The sequence below is a fragment of the Chiloscyllium plagiosum genome, unplaced genomic scaffold (genome assembly GCF_037043375.1).
Source record: "Chiloscyllium plagiosum isolate Xiang-an unplaced genomic scaffold, Cpla_swu_hap1 HiC_scaffold_53X, whole genome shotgun sequence".
In the NCBI taxonomy this organism is placed as follows: domain Eukaryota; kingdom Metazoa; phylum Chordata; class Chondrichthyes; order Orectolobiformes; family Hemiscylliidae; genus Chiloscyllium; species Chiloscyllium plagiosum.
In genome coordinates, this window is record NW_028270191.1 from 13,331,217 (window position 1) to 13,346,319 (window position 15,103).

Sequence of the window (15,103 nt, forward strand, 5' to 3'; positions counted from 1 at the left end):
CAACAAAGATGGCCTCGCCTTCTTCCAAGCAGCTCGAAGCCTCCATCCCAGGATTCGGCGGGGGACTCTCGGTGTGGTCTCAGCGACACCTTACCCAATTGGAGCTAGGCCTTCCTCCCCCGTTTCTGTTGTATTCCCACTGCGATAAAGGCTGATAGCCTCACTGTAGCGACATGGTGACCTGTTGTCATTCCTAATCAAGGACACCCAGGTCCCTCTGCATCACTGCATTCTGCAATCTCTCTCCATTTCCCCTCGGGCTTTCTCTAATCCTTTGACCCCACATTGTTCACCCTCTGCCAATCCACCCCCCCTGAACCGACCTCGATCCCTTTGCATCCTCCCTCTCGCCTCGCTATCTTTGGCTGCGATACAGTCTGTGCCTTCGCCCGAATGTTAATTGCCAGGAGCCGAGACCCCAGCCACGGTCCCCGTGACACTCCACTGGTGAATGTCCTGGATAGTCATTTTCAGGCCCTGGCATTTCCAGAGTTTTTCATCAGAACGTTCACGGAGTGACATCTCAGGCAGGACTATGCCCCGTCTGATCAGATGAGAGCTGGCAAAAGGGGAACCGTTGGATTGTAACTCGCAGCGTGTTTTCTGCACAGACCCTCCTCGGGGTTGGGGGAGGGGGGAGGTGGGAGGGGGGAGAATGCCAGAATCTGGCCAATTTCCGGAGCTTGTAGGGATAGCAACCAGACAAAATCCTGGCGACCAAGCCTCTCATTCCCATTCCCTGCTTGGCATTCGAACGGCTCGTTTCTTGAGCAGGGGCAGACACAAGGGGCCACTTTCTGAGCCATTCATTGCTGAATCCTGCCTCATTTCCCTGTCATTTGGGGAGCACTCACTTGGAGGTGGAGTATCATAGCGTCCCCACAGTGTGGAAGCAGGCCATTCGGCCCCTTGAGTCTACCCCAGCCATCCAAAGAGCATCCCTATCCCTGTAATTCTGCAATTCCCATGGCGAACCCACCTACCCTGTACTTGGCTGAACACCAGGATTTGGAGATGTTAAGTTAAAAATCACACAACGCTAGGTTATAGTCCGACAGGTTTATTTGGAAGCACTAGCTTTCGGAGCGACACTCCTTCATCAGGCGGTTGTGGAGAATAAGATTGTAAGACACAGAATTTATAGCGAAAGTTTACAGTGTGATGTAACTGGAATTATATATTGAAAAAGTCCTGGATTGTTTGATAAGTGTCTCATCTTTTAGACTGACCATGTTGGTTTCAATTCTTTCAGATGTTCAGACTGATTCTAACCTACAAAATGAATTTACAGTATCTTACATGGATTCATGCAGGATTCGTGCACACACACTCAGACCCTCTCTCATACACACACATACACTCCCACACACACCCTTTAAATCCCTTTACACTCACACTCGCACACATACACATACCCTCTCACAGACACTCATAACCACCTCCACCCCCACCCCCCCCACACACACACCCACATGCACGCATACGCATATACGTTTGTGAGGTGAATTTGTCTTTGCAGAATTACATTTTACTTTGCTCAAAAACTGCATGAATCCATGTAAGATTCTGTAAATCCATTTCTTAGATTAGAATCAGTCTGACCATTGTGGCACAGACAGCCTCACACAGGGAGCTAACACCTTCAATACATTATCTGGGCCAACATTGTTAAAGTTCACTGGAGAATGTAACTTTTAAAAAAAAGTTTTGCGATTTACATATGAAAGAATTGAAACCAACATGGTCATTCTAAAAGATGAGAGACTTAGCAATCAATCCATGTCTTTTTCAATATATAATTCCAGTTACATCACACTGTAAACTTTTGCTATAAATTCTGTGTCTTACAATCTTATACTCCACAACCACCTGATGAAGGAGCAGCGCTCTGAAAGCTAGTGCTTCCAAATAAAACTATTGGACTATAACCTGGTCTTGTGTGATTTTTAACTTTGTCTTTCCCTGAACGTTAAGGGTAATTTAGCATGGCCAATTTACCTGACTTGCACATCATTGGACTGTGGGAGGAAACCCACGCAGACACGGGGAAAATGTGCAAACTCCACACAGACAGTCACCCGAGGTTGGAATCGAACCTGGGACCCTAGCGCTGTGAGGCAGCAGTGCTGACCACTGAGCCACTGTGCCACCTCTGGAAGTTCCCTCATGGCCAGCCCCAATCCGAGAGGAAGATCCAAGGAGCCTAGGAATTGAACCGGCTCCTTGGTCCCTTACTCCATCGCTTCGGGGATGTCAAGTCAAATATGAGCTGGTCCTTTTAGGTGGCATTTTCTGCTTGGGTAGGAGAGAGAACCACCGCAGTCCCAGAGCTGAGGTTGCTCAGTCCCAGAGCTGATGTCAACTGCCCTTGTCTATGCCCCAAGGGGGGAGGGGGGGGGGGGGGGGAGCACGTTAGTGGCACTATCCTCAACATATGATTGGGTAGTGTAGGTGATCAGGCTTGCTGGCACTGGCTGGGCTGAGGCCTGAACGGGCACAGTGCCCAGTTCTCGTGCCAAGGGGAGCAGCAACGTTGGGCTTGTTGGCACTCCCAGGACTCGGATCTCCCAGAGAGGAGCAGGCTGCAGTGGGATACCCTGTCAGAATAGTCATTGGAGAATAGGAGGAGGTCACTTCACTGGACCACAGAGGTCATCGGAGCAGATGGGTTCAAATGTCACCCTGGCAAAGAGTGGCATTTAAAATCAGGAAATTCAAGCTGGCATTGAGAGCCGGTCTCAGCAATAGTGAGCATTGTGAGAACGTGCCTGGTTCACTCATGCCCTTCAGCGACAGAAATCTGCCATCCTTACCTGGTCTGGGCCTGCATGTGACTCCAGACCCACAGCGATGTGGTTGACTCTTAACCACCCTTTGAAATGGCCAAGCGAGCCAATTCATGCAAGAGCAGTGAGAGCTCGGAAACCAATGCAGGCTCACTCCCCAGGAACAAGACCTGGGACGGTGTTGTCACATGATCCAAGTGAACCCTGGTTTGTTCGGGCAATGTCTTTGATTGAATCACGTTTTCTCTTTGCCCATACTCGGGGCCTAGGTCATGAAACACATGTGGGTCGAAGGGAACTGTAACATCACCTGTGGGAGTTGCCAAAAAACCATAAAGAGCTTTCAACGGCTGACCGGCCTTCACTGTGTCTGGTGTCACAACACGGTGAGTGTTTGATTGTTCATTGTGAACCATTCCTGTCATTTCCAGCATGTCAGGAACATCTAGTGACATTAATCCATCATGTAACCTGACTCACTGTTACTACCTGTACCTTCACATCAGGTCATTAACAGAGCATGACCGTAATATGTCATCGTAATTACTCTAACTGGCGTAATGTCAGTTATCAACCTATTGTCGAATCCATCATCATTCCTGTAATTGTTTTACAAAGATCTGCAGTTCTGAGTGTTGACATAACCAGTGTGGTTTTAGCAATCGCTTTGAACAGCAGTAATCAAGATGCTACTGTGGTGAGATATATGAGCAAATTTTTAGGAGGTTTATAGCTCAGGTTGATGTTCTGGATGTAGGTTTGCTCGCTGAGCTGGAAGGTTCATTTCCAGATGTTTCGTCACCCTACTAGCTAACATCACCAGTGGGCCTCAGGCAAAGCAATGCTGATAATTCCTGCTTTCCATTTATATGTTTGGGGTGCCTTGGGTTGGTGATGTCATTTCCTGTTCTTTTTCTCAGGGGGTCTAACTCGCTGTGTTTGTTGATAGAGTTCCAGTTGGAATGCCATGCTTCTAGGAATTCTCGTGCGTGTCTCTGTTTGGCTTGTTCTAGGATGGCAGACTACTCAGACCCCTTGGCATCATGGTAGCCCACAAACCCACTAAAACAGCAGCTAATGAACTTGAAAGACCCTATACAGACAACAAGCAAAACTAATGTCATTTACAAAATACCATACAAGGACTGCAACAAACACTACATTGGACAAACAGGCAGAAAACTCGCTACTAGGATTCATGAACATCAACTAGCTACAAAACGACATGACCCACTCTCACTAGTATCCTTACATACAGATAAGGAAGGACACCACTTCGACTGGGACAACACATCCATCCCAGGACAAGCCAAACAGAGACACGGACGAGAATTCCTAGAAGCATGCCATTCCAACGGAACTCCATCAACACATTGACTTGGATCCCATTTACCACCCCCTGAGAAAAGGAGCAGGAAGCGACTTCACCACAGGAAATTACATCACCCATCCAAAGAAACCCAAACATATCAATAGAAAGCAGGAATTATCAGCAGTGCTTCGCCTGAGGCCCATTGAAGGTGTTACCTAGAAGGGTGACGAAACGTCTGGAAATGAACCTTCCAGCTCAGCGAGCAAACCTACATCCATATAATAGTAAAGGTATCGAAGTATGTGCAGGAATGGATGCGAAGGAAATCTCCGAGGATGAGACCGGAACTGAAAGGCTTTCAAACTAGAAACATTGAGCAGGCTGGGGCTCTCTGTCCGGCAGACTGAGCAGGAACCTGTTTGAGAACTTTAAAATGATAAAGGGGATGCATACCGTGACTGGTTGACATGGTGGGGAATTGCAAAGCTCGTGACCTGAACAGAAGACAGTCACTGGGCAAGTCCAATCTGCATTTGGAGAACAGACTGCTAACACTGAGAGAGTGGGGCAAGTCAAATACTGTGCCCTCACGGAGAGTCGGGAATGTGAAAAGTGCCGATGAAGTTTGGGGAAAACTGGTTACCTCAGATTACAACGGGATCTTGACCAGATGGGCCAATGGGCTGAGGAGTGGCAGATGGAGTTTAATTTAGATAAGTGTGAGGTGCTGCATTTTGGGAAAGCAAATTTTAGCAGGACTCACTTAATGGTAAAGTCCTCGGGAGTGTTGCTGAACAAAGAGACCTTGGAGTGCAGGTTCATAGCTCCTTGAAAGTGGAGTCACAGGTAGATAGGATAGTGAAGAAGGTGTTTGGTATGCTTTCCTTTATTGGTCAGAGTATTGAGTACAGGAGTTGGGAGGTCATGTTGTGGCTGTACAGAACATTGGTTAGGCCACTGTTGGAATATTGTGTGCAAGTCTGCTCTCCTTCCTATCGGAAAGATGTTGTGAAACTTGAAAGAGTTCAGAAAAGATTTACAAGGATGTTGCCAGGGTTGGAGGATTTGAGCTACAGGGAGAGGCTGAACAGGCTGGGGCTGTTTTCCCTGGAGTGTCGGAGGCTGAGGGGTGACCTTATAGAGGTTTACAAAATCATGAGGGGAATGGATAGGGTAAATAGGCAAAGTCTTTTCCCTGGGATCGGGAGCCCAGAACTAGAGGGTATAGGTTTAGGGTGAGAGAGGAAAGATATAAAAGAGACCTAAGGGGCAACATTTTCACATAGAGGGTGGTACGTGTATGGAATGAGCTGCCAGAGGAAGTGGTGGAGGCTGGACAATTGCAACATTTAAGAGGCATTTGGATGGATATATGAACAGGAAGGGTTTGGAGGGATATGGGCTGGGTGCTGGCAGGTGGGACTAGATTGGGTTGGGATATCTGGTCGGCATGGACGGGATGGACCGAAGGGTCTGTTTCCGTGCTGTACATCCGTGCTTCCGGAGTGAAGTATATTGCATGGGAGTGTGAGGCCAGGGGTTTAATAATGAAGGATCTGGTGATCAGTTGAAATGAAGCAGTCTGACTCCAGCCTTGTGTATTAAAGAAATGCCAGCAGCGATCCCTGGGGCCTGCCCCTCAGCTGTAAAAGCCTTGCGACTTCTTGTAGTCTCACCTCTCCCTGGTCTCTGGTTTGTTTGTGATTCAGCTCACAGCCCTTCCTGCTTACCAGCTTGGTTTACAGATTCACCTTCAGACGATCTGGCTGAAAGCCATGGGCACTGCCCCATCGCTGTAGACAGACTGGAGGGCAGTGGCACTGGCTGAAAGCCAGCCAGTCCTCAGAGGAGTGAAGGTGAACCGATTGCGCTGAGGGGCCTGGGTGTGTGCTGCTCAGTAATGATGGCCCTCTTGTGTTCACAGCTCCATAATGAATGTGCACTGAAAGAGAAGGATGACTGTGACTGTGGCTCGTTACGGGATCACGTGCTCCCTCCCTCTGCGATATATCCCGTCGTCCTGGTAAATCCTCAGCTCCTCTTCCTGGGATTTGAGTCAACTGAGGATGGGATAGATGATGGGGGGTGAGGGGGGAGAGGGTGGCGTTGAGAAATGGCTGGGAGATGGAAGCTTCGATCTTTGACACGTTTTGTTTTCGATTAGATTCCCTACAGGCCCTTCGGCCCAACAAATCCACACTGACCCTCCAAAGAGAAACCCACCCAGACCCATTCCACAACCTACATTTACCGCTGACTAATGCACCGAACACTATGGGTAATTTAGCACGGCCAATTCACCCTAAACTGCACATCCCTGGGCACTATGGGTAATTTATCTTGGCCAATCCACCCTAACCAGCACATCCCTGGGCACTATGGGTGATTTGGATCAGTGGTGCTGGAAGGGCACAGCAGTTCAGGCAGCATCCGACGAGCAGCAAAATCAACGTTTCGGGCAAAAGCCCTTCATCAGGAATAAAGGCAGTGAGCCTGAAGCGTGGAAAGATAAGCTAGAGGAGGATGGGGGTGGGAGAAAGTAGCATAGAGTACAATAGGTGAGTGGGGGAGGGGATGAAGGTGATAGGTCAGGGAGGAGAGGGTGGAGTGGGTAGGTGGAAAAGGAGTTAGGCAGGTAGGACAAGTCCGGACAGGTCAAGGGGACAGTGCTGAGCTGGAAGTTTGGAACTAGGGTGAGGTGGGGGAAGGGGAAATGAGGAAGCTGTTGAAGTCCACATTGATGCCCTGGGGTTGAAGTGTTCCGAGGCGGAAGATGAGGCGTTCTTCCTCCAGGTGTCTGGTGGTGAGGGAGCGGCGGTGAAGGAGGCCCAGGACCTCCATGTCCTCGGCAGAGTGGGAGGGGGAGTTGAAATGTTGGGCCACAGGGCGGTGTGGTTGATTGGTGCGGGTGTCTCGGAGATGTTCCCTAAAGCGCTCTGCTAGGAGGCGCCCAGTCTCCCCAATGTAGAGGAGACCACATCAGGAGCAACGGATACAATAAATGATATTAGTGGATGTGCAGGTAAAACTTTGATGGATGTGGAAGGCTCCTTTAGGGCCTTGGATAGAGGTGAGGGAGGAGGTGTGGGCACAGGTTTTACAGTTCCTGCGGTGGCAGGGGGAAGTGCCAGGATGGGAGGGTGGGTCGTAGGGGTGCGTGGACCTGACCAGGTAGTCACGGAGGGAACGGTCTTTGCGGAAGGCGGAAAGGGGTGGAGAGGGAAATATATCCCTGGTGGTGGGGTCTGTTTGGAGGTGGCGGAAATGTCGGCGGATGATTTGGTTTATGCGGAGGTTGGTAGGGTGGAAGGTGAGCACCAGGGGCGTTCTGTCCTTGTTACGGTTGGAGGGGTGGGGTCTGAGGGTGGAGGTGCAGGATGTGGACCAGATGCGTTGGAGGGCATCTTTAACCACATGGGAAGGGAAATTGCCGTCTCTAAAGAAGGAGGCCATCTGGTGTGTTCTGTTTAGGAACTGGTCCTCCTGGGAGCAGATACGGCGGTCCGACAATTTAGCATGGCCTCTCCACCCTAACCTACACATCCCTGGACACTATGGGTAATTTAGCATGGCCAATCCACCCTAACCTGCACATCCCTGGGCACTATGGGTAATTTAGCACAGCCAATCCACCCTAACCAGCACAACCCTGGGCACTATGGGTAATTTAGCATGGCTAATCCACCCTAACCTGCACATCCCTGGGCACTATGGGACAATTTAGTATGTCCAATCCACCCGAACGTGCACATCCCTGGACATTATGGGTAATGATCCCTGGAATGACAGGTCTAACATATGAAGAACGGCTGAGGATACTGGAATTGTATTCGTTGGAGTTTAGAAGATTAAGGGGAGACTTAATAGAGACGTACAAAATAATACATGGCTTGGAAAAGGTGGATGCTAGGAAATTGTTTCCGTTAGACGAGGAGACTAGGACCCGTGGACACAGCCTTAGAATTAGAGGGGGTCATTTCAGAACAGAAATGCGGAGACATTTCTTCAGCCAGAGAGTGGTGGGCCTGTGGAATTCATTGCCACGGAGTGCAGTGGAAGCCGGGACGCTAAATGTCTTCAAGGCCGAGATTGATAGATTCTTGTTGTCTAGAGGAATTAAGGGCTACGGGGAGAACGGTGGTAAGTGGAGCTGAAATGTGCATCAGCCATGATTGAATGGCGGAGTGGACTCGATGGGCCGAATGGCCTTACTTCCACTCCTATGTCTTATGGTCTTATGGTCTTAATTTAGCACTGCCAATCCACCCTAACCTGCACATCCCTGGGTACTCTTGGACAATTTAGCATGGCCAATCCACCCTAACCTGCACATCCCTGGGCACTATGGGTAATTTAGCACGGCCAATCCACCCTAACCTGCACATCCCTGGGCACTATGGGTAATTTAGCACGGCCAATCCACCCTAACCTGCACATCCCTGGGTACTCTTGGACAATTTAGCATGGCCAATCCACCCTAACCTGCACATCCCTGGGCACTATGGGACAATTTAGCACGGCCAATCCACCCTTGCCTGCACATCCCTGGGCACTATGGGTAATTTAGCACGGCCAATCCACCGTAACCTGCACATCCCTGGGTACTCTTGGACAATTTAGCATGGCCAACCCACCCTAACCTGCACATCCGTGGGCACTATGGGACAATTTAGCATGGCCAATCCACCCTAACCTGCACATCCCTGGGCACTATGGGTAATTTAGCACGGCCAATCCACCGTAACCTGCACATCCCTGGGTACTCTTGGACAATTTAGCATGGCCAACCCACCCTAACCTGCACATCCGTGGGCACTATGGGACAATTTAGCATGGCCAATCCACCCTAACCTGCACATCCCTAGGCACTATGGGTAATTTAGCACAGCCAATCCACCCTAACCTGCACATCCCTGGGCACTATGGGTAATTTAGCACAGCCAATCCACCCTAACCTGCACATCCCTGGGCACTATGGGTAATTTCCCATGGCCAATCCACCTTGAAATGAACATATCTGGATACTGTGGGACAATTTCCCATGCCCAATCGACATGTTTGGAGTGTGGGAGCACCCGGAGGAAACCCATGCAGACACGGGGAGAATGTGCAAACTTCACACAGTCACCCGCGGCTGGAATCGAACCTGTGTCCCTGGTGCTGTGAGGCAGCAGTGCTAACCACTGAGCTGCAGGTTGCTGGGCAATTTGGGTACGGTGCCCGCGGCGCGATGCCACGGCACTCAACAGGAAAGTCTTTACTCGGATTGGTTGGCCGTGTTGTGCGGGTGCAGTCTCGATACTGGAGGGGAGGTGGGGGGGGGGGGGGCGACATTGAATTGCCGAGGGTGTTGCACAGTGACACGTGGAGGAGGGGAAGGGCGATGAGCCAGTCTTGTCTCACTGCAGACTTCCTTTCTGTTCCTCAGGACAGGCAGAACAGTCTGAAGAAAAAGGAGGACGATGTCTCAGCCATCGACACAGAGCAGCCCATCACCACTGTGGATGGCAAAGTCTTGCAGGTGCGTTCCTGTTGGCGAGAGCTCACCTCTGGGCTCTGAATGCACGACGAGGTGGGGCCCACGCCTGCCTTTCCAGAAAGATCTATTTCCTGACATGTCGCATGGGGGTTGCTGGTGCTGGTCACTCTCAGAGTGAGGGTCATGCTCTACCATTTCAGAGGGCTGGGCCTGGGTCACACTGAACACAGGCCCAGTCAGACCTGCAGATTTCCTTCCACAGACGGTCAACTCCCCCCCCCCCCCCCCGGGGGAAAGATTCCCAGAGTCCTCCAGCCCCCGGCAAATCAAAAGGTCATATCTGCAGTGCCACCCTCTCAGCCTTGGCCATTGTCTGGCGTGGAGTCAGTGTTTCAGTGCCCTCTGCCCAGACCCTGTTCCTCTTCGCTCCCCTCAGCCACTGACTGGACGTGGCCTCACCATCTGATCAGCCTGTCTCCATCAGCTCACAGAATGCCCACGGCTATCCGCGGCGCCTACCCTGTTAGTGCCCCACCTCCTGCAGGAACCCTCTTCCACAGCGCCAGGGGGAAGGATGGGACACCCCTCTGGGCAGTTCTCCGTTTGGAAGAACCCAACTCCGTCACCCTGCCGCCTGACCCCGGAATGGCAGTGACTCCCGTTCCCAAGCCAGCCCTTGGGGGCCAAATCTGGACTTCCATCCCAGCATTTCCCTCCCTATCTCTGTAACCACCCTCCAGCCCCTACACTCCCTCCCTATCTCTGTAACACCCCTCCAGCCCCTACACTCCCTCCCTATCTCTGTAACCCCCCTCCAGCCAGTACACCCCCTCCCTATCTCTGTTACCCCCTCCAGCCCCTACACCCCCTCCCTATCTCTGTCACCCACCCCAGCCCCTACACCCCCTCCCTATCAATGTAACCCCTCCAGCACCTACACCCCCTCCCTATCTCTGTAACCCCCTCCAGCTGCTACACTCCCTCCCTATCTCTGTAACCCCCTCCAGCCCCTACACTCCCTCCCTATCTCTGTAACCCCCTCCAGCCCCTACACCCCCTCCCTATCTCTGTAACCCCCTCCAGTCCCTACACCCCCTCCCTCTCTCTCTCACCCACCCCAGTCCCTACCACTCCCTCCCTATCTCTCTCACCCACCCCAGTCCCTACCATCCCCTCCCTATCTCTCTCACCCACCCCAGTCCCTACCACCCCCTCCCTATCTCTCTCACCCACCCCAGTCCCTACCACCCCCTCCCTATCTCTCTCACCCACCCCAGTCCCTACCACCCCCTCCCTATCTCTCTCACCCACCCCAGTCCCTACCACCCCCTCTCTTTCTCTGTAACCCCCTCCAGCCCCTACACCCCCTCCCTATCTCTGTAACCCCCTCCAGTCCTTACACCCCCTCCCTATCTCTGCAACCCCCTCCAGTCACTACACCCCTCCCTATCTCTGTAACCCCCTCCAGTCCCTACACCCCCTCCCTATCTCTGTAACCCCCTCCAGCCCCTACACCCCTCCCTATCTCTGTAACCCCCTCCAGCCCCTACACTCCCTCCCTATCTCTGTAATTCCCTCCAGCTGCTACACTCCCTCCCTATCTCTGTAACCCCCTCCAGCCCCAACACTCCTTCCTATCTCTGTTATCCCCTCCAGCCGCTACACTCCCTCCCTATCTCTGTAACCCCCTCCAGCCCCTACACCCCCTCCCTATCTCTGTAACTCCCTCCAGCCGCTACACTCCTTCCCTATCTCTGTAACCCCCTCCAGCCCCTGCACCCCCTCCCTATCTCTGTAACTCCCTCCAGCCGCTACACTCCCTCCCTATCTCTGTAACCCCCTCCAGCCCCTACACCCCCCTCCCTATCTCTGTAACTCCCTCCAGCCGCTTCACTCCCTCCCTATCTCTGTAACTCCCTCCAGTCCCTACACCCCCTCCCTATCTCTGTAACCCCCTCCAGCCCCTGAACCCCCTTCCTATCTCTGTAACTCCCTCCAGCCCCTACACCCCCTCCCTATCTCTGTAACTCCCTCCAGCCCCTACACCCCCTCCCTATCTCTGTAACCCCCTCCAGCCCCTGAACCCCCTCCCTATCTCTATCACCCACCCCAGCCCCTACACCCCCTCCCTATCTCTGTAACCCCCTTGTTCCCCTACGCCCCCTCCCTATCTCTGTAACCCCCTCCAGCCCCTGAACCTCCTCCCTATCTCTGTAACTCCCTCCAGCCTCTACACCCCCTCCCTATCTCTGTAACCCCCCTCCAGTCCCTACACCCCCTCCCTATCTCTGTAACCCCCTCCAGCCCCTGAACCCCCTCCATATCTCTGTAACTCCCTCCAGCCCCTACACCCCCTCCCTATCTCTGTAACCCCCTCCAGCCCCTGAACCCCCTCCCTATCTCTGTCACCCACCCCAGCCCCTACACCCCCTCCCTATCTCTGTAACCCCCTTGTTCCCCTACGCCCCCTCCCTATCTCTGTAACCCCCTCATGCCCCTACACCCCCTCCCTATCTCTCTAACCCCCTCGTGCCCCTACGCCCCCTCCCTATCTCTGTCACCCCCTCTAGTCCTTATCTCCCCGACCCTCATTTCTCTCCAACCCCATTCCCCCAACCGGCCCTCCCGGCATCTCCATTTCCCAACCCCCGGCCAAGCCAATGTTTTGCGTGCCTGAACGTGAACCTTGCCGCCCATGTGTTTCCCTATTGAAAACGATGATTGCTGTTTGTTTCCCCTTGACCAGATTATCCCAGTGCCTCAGACTCACCCGCTGCTGGTCTTTGTCAACCCGAAAAGTGGAGGGAAGCAAGGCGAGAGGTAAGAGAGTTTGGGGAGGGGTGGTCCCATTCCTCCCAGACCCTGAGCTGAGTGTCGGATGCCATGAGCTGACACAGCACTAGGCCTGACTAGGCCTCACTCAGAGCCTGCCTGCTGAAGCGAGCTGACTTGGTGCAGGCAAAGCACAGGCCACCCGAAAGCTGCCTGTCCACCATGTTTGTTTTCCCCCTGTGCGGAATGTGGGCTTCGCTGGCAAGGTTGGCTGGCTGTCCCTCATTGCCCTGGAGAAAACTCGCTCTCCAGGCTATTTTCCTGTGGGATTTTGGACGTGGTTCAAAGTCAGGCACATGGGTTTGCAGTCACGTGGAGAGCAGACTGCGGAAGGATGGCAGATTTCCTTCCCTCAAGGCCCCGCGGTTTTAAGACCATTACACACTCACAATTAGGCTCGGTTTTAAATTGCAAATCCAACCAGCACAATCTGCCACTCGAGCCCACATCCTCGTGTGGAGATCTTTGATGACCATCACATTACCATGACACCTCATGGGGACACCTCAGCTTTGTTGTATCCTGGTCTAAGACAGACTTGGCTTCCGTGCCTGTCATCAGTGTGACTGGTTCTTCACTGGTCCAGGGCTGCCAGGCATACAGCGGATTGATGCCAAGCTTCCTTGCAGTGAGGAAGGGCGCACTGGCTGAGCCCAGCTGGAGAGGAGTTTCGATGTTAGCCCCTTCACCCTGGTTTCACAACGCTTTTCAAACACACCCAGACCAGACTCTTCAGTAAGGCCATTGACAATGTTCAGCATCCAGGAGACGGATGCCCTATTGATCACTGACTTCCTCAGCACCAGATACCATCTCGTATATATACACACCCTCACACATACACACACGCACACCCTCATTCACACTCGGGCGTGCGCGTACTCACACACACACAAGCACACTCTCTCACACACATGCACACTCACACACTCACGCGCGCGCGCACGCACCCTCATTCACACTCGGGCGTGCGTGCAGACATACACACACACACACTTGTGCGCACACTCACACTCACACATGTGCATGCACACACACACGGTCTCACACACACTCACTCACACTCGCGCACGCACGTACACACACACACACGCACACTCACGCACATGCGTGCATGCACACTCATACACACTCACTCCCACTCGCGCACGCACGTACACACACACGCCATTTGGATCTGGAATGCCCTGGCTGGAAATATGGAGGGGGCAGGTTCCGTTGAGGAGGGCATCAGATGGTTATTTGGATAGGAATGGTGTGCAGCGATATGGGGCAAAGGTACTGCCTAATGATGCTCATTAAGAGAGCTGGTGCAGGCCAAAAGGCCTCGTTATCCACCTTAACCATATTCTGTGGCTCTGGGAATCTCACTCAGCCTGAGGGCAGTGGAGATCTGGGTCAGAGTGGTGCTGGAAAAGCACAGCAGCTCAGGCAGAATCCGAGGAGCAGGAAAATCGACGTTTCGGGCAAAAGCCCTTCATCAGGAGTGGAGGTAGGGAGCCTCCAGGGTGGAGAGATAAAGGGGAGGGGGGGGGTAGGGCTAGGGAGCAGGTAGCAAAGAGAACAATGGGTGAATGGGGATGGGGTTGGAGGTGATAGGTCAGAGGGGAGGGTGGGGGAAGGTAGCAAAGAGTACAATGGGTGAATGGGGGTGGGGATGGAGGTGATAGGTCAGAGGGGAGGGTGGGGGAAGGTAGCAAAGAGTACAATGGGTGAATGGGGGTGGGGATGGAGGTGATAGGTCAGAGGGGAGGGTGGGGGAAGGTAGCAAAGAGTACAATGGGTGAATGGGGGTGGGGATGGAGGTGATAGGTCAGAGGGGAGGGTGGAGTGGGTAGGTGGGAAGGAAGATAGGCAGGTAGGACAGGACACCCCTCCCCCTCCCCCACCTTATCTTCTGCATAAAAGCCGCCATTTTCCGAGCTCCCATCAGTCCTGCCGAAGGGTCACTGGGCCCGAGCTGTTCACTCTGATTTCTCTCCAAAGGTGCTGAGCTTTTCCAGCAATTGCTAGGTTTGTTGCAATGGATAAGGTGGTGACTGCACAGGGCTAACCAGCTCTCACTGTGTGCTTGCAGGGTCTTACGCAAGTTCCAGTACCTTCTGAACCCAAGACAAGTATTCAACCTGGCGAAGGATGGCCCGAAACCAGGGTAAGGCCAACTCGGCTTTGAAAGCATCGCTCACGTTTCAATTAAACGGCATTTACCAAGTGGAAACATTTCTCTGATTGCCTGTAATGCTTTAAAAGCATTTGCTGAGCAGTTTCTGGTCTCCGTGCCCTCAGTGCGCGTCACACAGCAGAAAGTGTAACGCAATATACCTGCTGTTCCATCAAACAGTGGGAGGAGTGCCTTTGTTTCTTGCCTGGTTTGACCGTGTCCTTTGTGGCTTTTGTTGCTATAGTTACCGAACGCAGGCTTCCCTGGAGACCAGGCCGGGGGGGGGCCCAGTCAAAGCAGATTGCTGTCTCCCGGTTGAGCTACCTGTCTGCGCGGGGCGGGGCAAGATTCAAAGCAACGGTCTGGCATTTTACTGTGACCCTCTGCCTGTGAGGTATTGGCGGCGCCAACTGGCACGCAGGCATCTCGACCAGCTCCGGCCACCCCTCTGCCAGAAAGTGGGCACAGTGGAGCTGGGCAGAGGCCGCCATGTTTAGCCTGTTTCTGACGAGGACGGGCAGGTGTGGCACTGT

General features: G+C 52.8%; 1 protein-coding gene across 2 annotated transcripts in view; it reads left to right on the plus strand.

Annotated features, from left to right (window-relative positions):
* The window catches only part of LOC122546469 (diacylglycerol kinase beta-like), a 211,190-nt gene that overhangs the window by 111,521 nt on the left and 84,566 nt on the right, over positions 1-15,103 (plus strand). For both annotated transcript variants that reach the window (XM_087985546.1, XM_087985547.1), the window contains exons 11-15: positions 3,056-3,172; positions 6,023-6,121; positions 9,527-9,619; positions 12,324-12,397; positions 14,487-14,561. In XM_087985546.1, the coding sequence (XP_087841672.1) occupies positions 3,056-3,172; positions 6,023-6,121; positions 9,527-9,619; positions 12,324-12,397; positions 14,487-14,561 (458 nt within the window). The remainder of the gene's footprint in view (positions 1-3,055; positions 3,173-6,022; positions 6,122-9,526; positions 9,620-12,323; positions 12,398-14,486; positions 14,562-15,103) is intronic.